This window comes from Corvus moneduloides, chromosome 16, assembly GCF_009650955.1.
Source record: "Corvus moneduloides isolate bCorMon1 chromosome 16, bCorMon1.pri, whole genome shotgun sequence".
In the NCBI taxonomy this organism is placed as follows: Eukaryota; Metazoa; Chordata; class Aves; order Passeriformes; family Corvidae; genus Corvus; species Corvus moneduloides.
The window spans coordinates 9,532,757-9,542,664 of record NC_045491.1 but is presented as its reverse complement, the minus strand read 5'-3'; the positions used below and the strand labels follow the sequence as shown (position 1 = coordinate 9,542,664).

At 60.2% G+C, this 9,908-nt stretch overlaps 1 protein-coding gene across 1 annotated transcript; it reads right to left on the bottom strand.

The window, feature by feature from the left end:
* Window positions 1-5,061: 5,061 nt before the first annotated feature.
* Window positions 5,062-9,908, bottom strand: AQP8 (aquaporin 8). Its single transcript, XM_032126359.1, has 5 exons — window positions 9,655-9,908; window positions 7,570-7,696; window positions 6,787-7,004; window positions 5,446-5,580; window positions 5,062-5,104 (listed from the first exon to the last, which is right to left on the bottom strand). The coding sequence occupies exons 1-5, from the start codon at window positions 9,906-9,908 to the stop codon at window positions 5,062-5,064; spliced, it is 777 nt and encodes a 258-aa protein (XP_031982250.1).

The window sequence follows — 9,908 nt, the reverse complement described above, 5'->3', positions numbered from 1 at the left end:
AGGCCACACCCGCCCTACAGGGACATCCCGGGCAGGGGGATGCTCAGGGTTCGTGAACCACGGCGGGGACCCAACACGGACCCACCGGCCCAGGCGGGAAGAACCCGGGCCCGGGACCCTTCAGACCGGCGGCACGGCCGCTGCTGGGGCAGGGGACAGCCACCGCCCCGGCACCGCACGGTGTCAGCCACGTCACCCGCTCCGAAACCGATCCCGCGGGGGAGAGCGGCCTTGGCAGCTCATCATCCCCTGCCCAACCTTTCCAGGTCTCCTTTTAGCTGAGCCTCGCCACGGCCGAGCTGCCAAACCCAGCTGGTCGTGCTGGGCACCTCGGCACTGCGGTCACAGAGGAGCAGAGGCGGCCCCGGCAGCACAAAGGTGCCAATTCCTCCTCCATTAGCAGCCCATGGATTCCTTTATCAGCCCTGTGCTTCTCTGTACAATGTTGATCATTTTGATGGAGCATTTGTTTTAATTTCCCAAATGAGGAAGCAATCTTGTAAATATTGTGCAGTAATTAAAATGGCTATTTATTGTGCAGCATTCTGGCTGCTGCCAGCACAGAACATGATTAGCATTCCCCTTCCGAGCCCTCGCTCCAGCCGTCCCGCGGCTCCAGACGGCTCCGCTGCCCGCACGCCTCTGGCTCTGGCATTGGCACAGCGGTGACACGGAGCTCCCCACACCTTTGTCCCGTGCTCGGCTTCCTCGCTGCTGACAAACAACGGGAGGTCTGATACCCTCCAAAAGCTGAGGAACACAGCAAGGAGCGAGAGAAACCCAGGCTGTCGCTGAGGATTACCTGTGTGACCCTGGACTGTCACTCTCGCCATATTTGCATGAGCACAAACAAGTTCTCTGAGGCTTTCCCTGCTGTGGTTTCTGTCTGTTATTTCTTCTCCACAAACATACAAAGTGGCAAAAGCTGAAAAAATAAAACTTGCAAATAAGTGTCTGTCCAAATCCATTCTAAAACCCCTTTAAAATGCAAATCCTTCAGCTCGAGCAGTGCTGGGCACAGAAAGTCTTTGGTGCTGGGGGAAGTGAGGCTGGATGTCAGCATGGAGGAGGCACAGCCCCCGCTGCCACCGGGAGCTCGTCTCCCCCTCCAGCTGGGGGGAACAGAGCTCCAGGGATCCAGGGATCTGAGGGTCGCCATGGGGGACACCTCTGTGCCAGCTCCTCTCCAGGCAGCCTGGGTGGGTGGCCGATGCCAATGAGAAGAAATTAAAGATCAATGGAATGAGTAGAAGGAGAAATGGAGTAGAATGGGGGGAAAAAAACCCTCTCTTCCCACATTTCCTTTCCACCAGCCCCGGGGTCTTGCTCTGGGGGGCAGAGTAAACACAGCAGGGCACAGTGAGGACAGTGCTCCGGGGCTGCACGGTGGGCAGGGAGGTGGCACAGTGCTGGGGGACATGGTGGAGTAACGAGGGGTTTGGCATGGGAGCGAGGGACATGGCACAGTAGCGAGGGATGTGGCATGGTGATGAGAGACATGGCACCGCAGCGAGGGACATGTCACAGTGTTGAGGGCCATGGCACATCACCAGGGGATGTGGCACAGTGGCAAGGGATGATGCCCAGCCTCGGGGCCCAGTCCCCAACCCCACGGGCACACCCAAGCCCAGCAGGGCAGGAATCCATCCCCACCCCTGTGCTGCAGCGGCCGCCGATGGCGCGGCTGCAGAAGCTTCCCCAGAATTCCATCCCCACTCCCACTCCTCCATCGCCTCACTCCCAGCTCCTACATGCAGATGCCAGCTCACGCGCAGAGCTGGCTCCGCACGTCATCGCCCACCTCCGCTGTCCCCCGTGCCATGCCCACGCAGCCACCCAGCCCTGCCCAGCCCGTGGAGCACCCATGGGAGCCCCATGGCACCGGCACCGGGGCGTGGGTCGGGAGTTCCCAGGGCTGGCGCAGACACCAGAGATGAGCTCAGGGTTTGCCCTCTGCAGCCACTGCAGATCTGCCCGATGGGCAAAGTGAGCTAAAAGGATTCATTCACTTTTTTTTCAGGCTGTGATTTCTCCAGCTGCAGAAAACCTTTGGAGCCGAGCAACGGGAGAATTCCCAGATGCTCTCACGGGGCACGTTCTAAAAGTGTTCATCCATCCTACCCACCCCAGCCACGCTCCTGGCACCTCTCAATGTGCTGCCTTTGCTCGCGGGGCTGCTATTTTAAGAACAGGCTTTGGGGGAGCATACTGCCAGACCCCTCCAATCCTGCTGAAGGGAGGGTTTGGAAGGCAAAACTCTGGGAGCCGATCCTTCCCCAGATGGCAGGTGAGGGCTGGTGAGCAGCAGGCACAGGGAAGAGCCGGGCATTCTTCTGCAACACCCTGACTGTTTTCCCTGTGTCCCCAAAGTGCTGGCACCAGGCACAGCTGGTGGCACCTGGGCCAGCATGTGCCTGATGCCTGTGCAGCCTTTGGCATCTCTCCCAAGTGCTCTGAGCTCATCCCAGCTTTCCATCATGCAGGGGGTGAATGTTGGTGCCTCACCAGCCCCTCATCTCAGCAATGACCATCCTGTTACTACCCCTGGCATGAGGACCCTGCACCCACCCTACTCCCCAGCATCATCTCCATCCCTGCAGGAGCCCTTTCCTTCCCAACAGGCACCAAGAACCTGGAAAACACCAGGCAACATCCCAGCAGATCCATGTGCCAATAAAAGCACGGTGCAGACCCATGTCCAGGCCTGATGCAAATTTAATTGAATGGGAATGAGATGTATTTTATGTCCTTAAAGCACATTAAGTGCTTGGAAGTTAATTGGTATTTAATTAGCATAAATCAAGCACTTTAATAATACTCAAGGAAAAACAACGTGGTGTTACAGATGCTTTATCAAAAGTCACCCTGACAAATTAAAGTTGAATGTACCCAACACATCAGCACACGAGGCCATGCACGGGCTGTCCCCCCTCCTGTCCCCTGCACCCGGGGACTGTGGCCAATGGCACCACTGCCCTGGAGGGACCTGCTGAGCCCCCCTCACCTGCACCTGCTGGGAGAGGGGCCTTGAAACCGGAGTGCAGCAGGGACATGGAGTGCAGGAGAGAGCTGGGGTGTGGGATGGAGCTGGGATGCAGGAGGAAATTGGGATGCAGGATGGAGCTGGGATGCAGGAGGGAGCTGGAGTGCCGGACGGATTTGGGATGCAGGAGGGATCCGGGATGCGGGCAGCACCCGGGGTGCAGGAGGCTGCCCGGTGCAGAGGCAGCCGCAGCCAAGCGCGTTTCCTGCGGGGCCGAGCATCCTCTCGAAAGGGGAAGGTGGGAGCCCGTCACACGCCCGGGGCCCCAGCCCCGCTCCCACCGAGAGCTGTGCCCCGAGCAGAGGCGGGGACACGTTGGGGTCCCCACAGCACCAGGTCGCACCGACCTCCGCTCCCCACAGGCTCCTTTTGGGGAGGAAACAGCGATTCTGCTCCCTGTTTGGTTCGGCATTTTTTGTGGCGTTGCCATGACAACCGTCCCAGTGACATCTTCATGCTATTTGCCTCCTTCTGGGGGTTGCATCATTGTCCTCCCTGAATGAGCAGCTGCCGTGTTCCCGGCTCACCTGGAGCGCACGGTGCTCCCGGGGCTCACGGCTCCTTCCCGGCCCCGGGAGCTGCCCAGGGAGGGGTGCAGCAAACCCCCCGAGCCATGGATGCTCCATTCCCGGCGTTCCCTCACTCCAGCATTTCTGCAGCATTGTCCTTCTCTAAAAGCACATCTTTGTGCGTGTCTGTGCCCCTGCGTGGGTCACCTCCCGGCATGGGAAAGTAGAAAACAAGCTGAAAATAGAGAGGTGACATTGGCAGTGCCCTGTCAGCCCCACGGGGACAGCGGAAAGCTGGGACCTGCCCTGTCACAGCAACTGCGAGAGCCACCAGCAGAGACAGGGAGGAGGCATCTGCCTTACCCGGGGGGTTCCTCCAGACCGGAGATGGGGCACAGCCGGAGCCAACACACAGCTCCTGCACGGGGAGGGTGCTCTGACCCCGCTCAGGGCAGCCGGGCCCTTTCCCACTCCTGCCTCCTCCTGCCTTCCAACCCCATTCCTGCACTGGTGCCCTGGAGCTGGGCAGGGTGGGCAGCCCAGTGTGGGGACACAGCTCTCCCAGCACAGCCCCAGGGGCACCTCTGAGCCACGCTGCTGGGGGACCTGGGAAAGCAACAGGCATTTCCCAAGTTAAAATTTCACAAAATTCGAATAACTTAACCCAAGGAACACGAGGGGTTCCTGTCTGGGACTGAGAATGCTCGAAGTGACACCCGTGTGCCAGCCCAGCCGCCGGGCGTGGGGGGACGGTCCCCATGAATCCCCCCAGGTGAGGTTTGGATGAGTCAGGGCAGCGCTGCCGGAGGGGACGGATGCCGGGCTGACGCAAAGCTGCTGCGCTGGCTCCTCTCCCCCTGCCCACACAGCTCCATCCTCTCCTTCTGCTCACTCTCCTGCCTCTGGCAGCACCCCCTCTGCCAAGCAGCCCCCCCTTCACTCCCGGCCTGCAGCACTCCTCCTCTGGCAGGGAAGGATGACCCATGCTGGCATCTGGCTGAGTGCCTCACCTCCTTGTCCTCCTGATGTTTGCAAGGGCCAGACACAGAACTGTCCCCAAAGCTCCCTTCTCCCGTCACCCTCTGTGGCAGCATCCATGGGGCGGGAGCTGCTTGGCATTGTCCTGGCCAATTTGAGTGGGGGGCAGTGGTGCCCACGCAGAGGGCACAGGGCTCCCTGGCTCTGTGGATGCCTGAGAACTACTCTGGGGGGTTGGACGCTGTGCATGGGCAGTGCCAGAGGAGCCTGGGGCACCCTGGACACCGGTGCTGGTCAGGAGATGCTCCCAGTGGGCCAATGCCATGGCAGGGGCTGGCAGAGCCCTGGGGACCGTGGTTTGGCTGGGAAGTTTCCATCCTTCCTCCAGCAGCAGGGGAACCATGACCGGCCCACAGGTGCCAGGGAGATGCCAAGGGGGGCAGGATGAAGAGGAAGGAGCAGGGGCAGGAGGTTCCATCCTGGCTGTGCTGGGCTGTGCCCGCTGCCCACAGATGGGGCTCTGTGCTGGTGTCACTTCAGGAGCAGGCGGGTGGCCTGGTCACCCATCAGGAGCCTTTGGGGAGGTAAAAGAGACAGAAATTCAGGGTCAGCATTCCTGCCATGGCAAGGATGCAACAAGGACATGGGGACAGCACCAACCCAGCACCAGCCTGAGGCTGATTCACCACATGAGACAAGGATGAAGCAAAGGCACATGTGGACACAGGCTGGATCTTTGCTCTCATCCTGTCCTCATGGGAATGAGAAAGGAAAGGAGTCTCCAGCCTTTGGACACCTCTCTGCAAAAGCATCTGCTTGGAGTCTTGCCCGATGGAGGAGGGCAGCAGCACAGGGGGCAAAGGGAGGGTCAGCCAGCAGGGTCCCACTCCCAGTGTCACCGCGGGTGTCACGTACCTCACCAGCACCCCGACGAGGAGGGCAGCCACCATGGGCCCTACCCAGTACACCCAGTGGTAGTCCCAGCAGTTTGCCACCAGAGCTGGCCCAAAGGCTCGGGCTGGGTTCATGCAGGCTCCTGACACGCCACCCCTGGAAGGGGAGCAGAGTGGCTGTGTCATCATAGCGGGACACGGGAGCATCCCCTCAGTGCTGGGACGGGGCAATGAGGGGGGTGGGGGCAGCAGCATCCCCCTCCCAGGGCTCCTTCCCAGGGCTCTGGTGGGCAGTGGGCTTGGACCACCCTGGCCCACATCCTGGCATGGCTGCTCGGTGATGAGGATGGTTTTCCATGGGGGTTGGTTTCCCACAGCAGCTCAGACCAGCCTGGCCCCAACAGCAGCTGCTGACCAGCACTGGCCTTCATTCACAGGTTGGCGAGTTCCTGGGGCAAACCCAGCCTGGGGTGAGGCGCCAGTGCTGTCTTATTCTGGGGCACACCAGGAACCAGGCTTTACACAAGGAAGGCTCCATGCCACACACAGGTCACACACAGGAGCGGGGCGGGAGGGACGGGAGCAATTACAGGTTAAAGGGGTAAATATTTGCTGAGGGGTTTGTGCCGTGTGTAAACATGGCCCGGGGTCCTGCCAGAGTGGGTGGGCACTACTTTAACCCAACATTCCATTAGCTCCATGTTAATTCCTAATTGCATGTGCTCATTATCCCATCACGGTGGCACCAGAGCCAGGCTGAGCTTGGCAGAACTTCCAGCAGCCACGGGAGCACAAGGGACACAAACCCCTGCTGTTTGCTCAGGGTTTCCCATGGCAAACACAGCCCGGGCAGGCCCGGGGTTTATCACCCACGGCGGGTGCTCGGGGCGGCTGCACCGGCTCCGGTGCCACGTGCCGGGATGAGCCTGCGGCTGCTCCTGCTCCAGGCTGAGCCCAGGCTGCTCCTGCTCCAGGCTGAGCCCAGGCTGCTCCTGCAACCAGCCCATCAGCTCTCCCAAAACTGCCAGAGCGCCTCCTGGGCTCATTTGATGGCCCTCCTGGTGTGCTCAGCTTGCAGGGCCTGTGCTGTGCTGCAGGAGGGCAGGTCCCATCCCAGTCTGTCCCATCCCACCCCATTCCATTCCACTCAGGACCCAGGCGCTGTGTCCTCCCTGGTGCAGGGTGCAGCTGGTTGGGGTGGGATTTGGGGTGCCCCAATGTTGGGTGCTCAGAGCACCAGCTCCATCCCACAGCCGATGGTCCCATCCTGAGCTCCTCCTGGGGACAGCAGCCCCTGGAGTGACGGCGCTGTGTGGCACTGTCTGTCCCACGGGGACACGGGCAGAGGGGACGGTGAGCTCACCCTGCCAGGATGTTGGCGGTGATGGTGAGGCCGATGCAGAACGGGGCCAGCGGGGTCCTGGTCCTGCCGTTGATGGCTCCCATGCAGACCACCAGGAGCAGGAAGGAGCTCATGACAATCTCACCCACGAGGACACCGGGGATCTGCTCGTCAGCCGTGATGCCGCCGCCGAAGGCTCCTCCGCTGGCGTTCCCGAAACGCTCGCTCGGTGCCACAGCCTGCGGGGAGAGCCGTCGGTGCCCACCACGCTCCAGACTGTGGCCTGTGCCAGCAGATGGGCTCACTGTCGGGGCAGCGTGGGCGGCGGGCGGGTTAAAGAGGAGCTAAATTCAGCACTTGCGGGAGGAAAGCCGGCCCCAAGTGCCTGGCAAACACAGACTCGTTAGAGAAGGCTTTCGGCATCTCCTGGAATAATGACCAGGCACCGGTCCCGGCGGGGTGAGACTCCCTGGGTTGCCCAGGGGGTCGTGGTGGCCAAAGCACACGGTGCTGGCAGTGCTGGGAATGGGCAGCACCGAACCTGAATGGCCCTTAGGGTGCCGTGCTGGGGGAACGAGTGCAGGGGAACTGTGTGTGTGAACATGGCAGTGCTGCAGGGGCACCGAGAGTCCTTCTGTGCCTCATGAGTGTGGCACAGCAAACCTCTGGAGGGCAGCTTTGGTTAATCAGCCTGGCCCCAGAGCCCGGGGCCACAGCAGGCTGGGGAAGCCAGGCCAGCTCTGGCAGAGCAGGGGCAGTCCCTGTGCCCCAGCCCTGGGTGGAGAGACCCCCCCGGGTCCGTACCTTTGCCAGGCCAGCTCCGATCATCCCTCCACAGAGCTGGGAGAGCCAGTAAGGGATGAGCATGGTCATGTTGAGCCCCCCGACCAGCCACACGCCCAGGGACACGGCGGGGTTGAAGTGGCCTCCGCTGCCAAGGAGAGAGGAGCATCAGCAGGGGGTTCACCCCCAGCGTGGGGTTCCCTCCTAGGGGCTCGCCATGGCCTGGAACCACAGATGCTTTCCAGTCCTTCCATGCTCCAGGAGAGCAGGATCCAGCTGTTTCCTCTCTCTGCAGTCACTTCTTCACAGCAGCAGCAGCAGCACCAGGCTGGACACCCAGCCCCTCCTGCAGCGCTGGCAGGGGCAGTTTGAGGGACAGGACTTGGGGATGTATCCCTGAGGCCCCCCAGGTGCTTCCAGGAACTGCTGCAGCACTGCCAGGGCAGGTGTGGGCAGAAGAGTTCTTGCAGAGCTGCAGGAATGCACTGGTGGGGCTGGCACCCAGCCTGGCAGGACACAGAGCCCCCAGGGAGGCAGGGACCAGAGCAGGCCTGTTGTGCTGGGCCCTCAGTAGCAGACCTGAATCCTTCACCTCGAAAAGCACAAGCAAGACAGACGCAGAGACCCTCTAATTAAAACTGATTACCATGAGACACAGGCTAATGAACAGGTTTCATAACTGATCAGTCTGATAATTGCTGGTGATGAGTCAGAGAGTCTGGGAACGATAACCACATCTTGCTCCTTAGCTGGGATTAAGCCCAACCAGGAGAGCAGGAGGTTGTATTGTTCAGGGATGATGCCTCGGCTGGACAGGGCTTCACTGTGAACACGCTGGGTTTAGAGGGAGCCTGGGGGCTGAGGAAGGACCTGGCTGCAGACAAATCCCACCTGGGGGAGCAGCCTGGCTGGAGAACCCCTCCCGAGCACGGCTCCTCTCCAGCCTCTCTGGACACATCCTTCCCTTCGAGGGTGGGGAGGGCCTGGCACAGGTTGCCCAGAGAAGCTGTGGCTGCTCGTGGATTCCTGGAAGTGTCCAAAGCCAGGCTGGATGGGGCTTGGAGCACCCTGGGATAGGGCAGGGGGTGGGACTTGGTGGGATTTAAGGTCCTTTCTAATCCAAACCATTTCAGGATTCTGTGTGAATCTGATTTTAGGCTAAAATATCCCCCTGTGCAGGATCCTGATCTGGTTCCTCCTGGCTTCAGAACAAATAGGGGACCCCCAGGACCCCTCTGCAGCCCCTCACCATAAATTCCCTTGTCCTGCTCCCCTGATTTCACCATGCCAGGATTTGGGGTGAAGAGGGACTGGGCACAGGCACCACGGGTCAGGAGTCCCCAACGCACAAACCTCAGCCTGGGCCATTTTCCCTCCTAATCAGGCACTGATAAATTATCAGTCCCATTGCTCTGGACTCTGGGGTTTGTCCATGATCCTGCCCAAGCCACCCGGGATAGCCTGGAGCAATCCCATCCCTGGGCTGTGTGGAGCCAGCACAAGGGAAGGGAATGAAACTCCCCAGGGACTGTTCCAACTTCTTCTTTGGGGATAAATCTACATCTTAGCACCAAACAACATCTTTTTCAATGAGCACATTCGTCTAAATGTTGCTTTTGAGTAATTGAAACCGCTTTTTTTTCATCTGAAAATACCCAGAGGAGGAGACTGTTGGGTTAAAATGTTTTGCTCTGACATCCTTGTGAAAGGAATCGTCTCAGCTTCCCAGAGAGTCATAAAATCATAGAATGGTTTGGGTTGGAAGGGCCCTTAAATATCTCCTAGTTCCAACTCCCAGAAGAGAATGTTCCTGTTTCAGCTTGATCATTTTCATTAAAAGGGCTGAACATTGAAACATGGTAATCCAAAGCCAGGCAAACACCCTCAAACCCACAGTGTTACAGGTGCCACCAAAGATGCCACCACAAATGGCACCATCACCCCCCAGTTGGCCACGCTGCCAGTCAGGGGCTCCATGGCAAGGCAGGGGTGCTGCAGGCACCGGGATCTGGGCAGGGAAGAGCCTGAAGGCAGCGAGTGGGCGCCCTGGGCATCTCCCCTGTCCAGGCACGAGCATGTGCAGCGCCAGGCGCTGGTGTCCCTTACCTGATGTCCCCCAGGATGGCGACGGTGACCCCCAGGGCAAGCCCATGTGCCAGGGCGGGCTGCAGCCGCCCCGTGCCCCCCAGGTCCTCCACCACGGACAGGCAGCCAATGAAGATGAAGAGGGCACTGCCCAGCAGCTCGGCCATGCAGGGCTGGACGTGGCGCTCGTACCAGTGTGGCCGCGGGGGCTTGGGCTTGACCTCGATGTCCATCATGTCCTGCACCGGGCAGGGACCGCGCCTGGCACCAGCCAT

What these genes read in the sequence shown, in the direction of transcription:
- AQP8 (XM_032126359.1), bottom strand. Translation starts at nt 9,908, where the DNA reads ATGGCTGGTGCCAGGCGCGGTCCCTGCCCGGTGCAGGACATGATGGAC. An exon ending in TCGGAGCTGGCCTGGCAAAG is followed by an intron (nt 7,005 to 7,569) that starts GTACGGACCCGG and finishes CTCTCCCCGCAG; the next exon opens with GCTGTGGCACCGAGCGAGCG. An exon ending in ACCGCCAACATCCTGGCAGG is followed by an intron (nt 5,581 to 6,786) that starts GTGAGCTCACCG and finishes CTCCCCTTCCAG; the next exon opens with GGGTGGCGTGTCAGGAGCCT.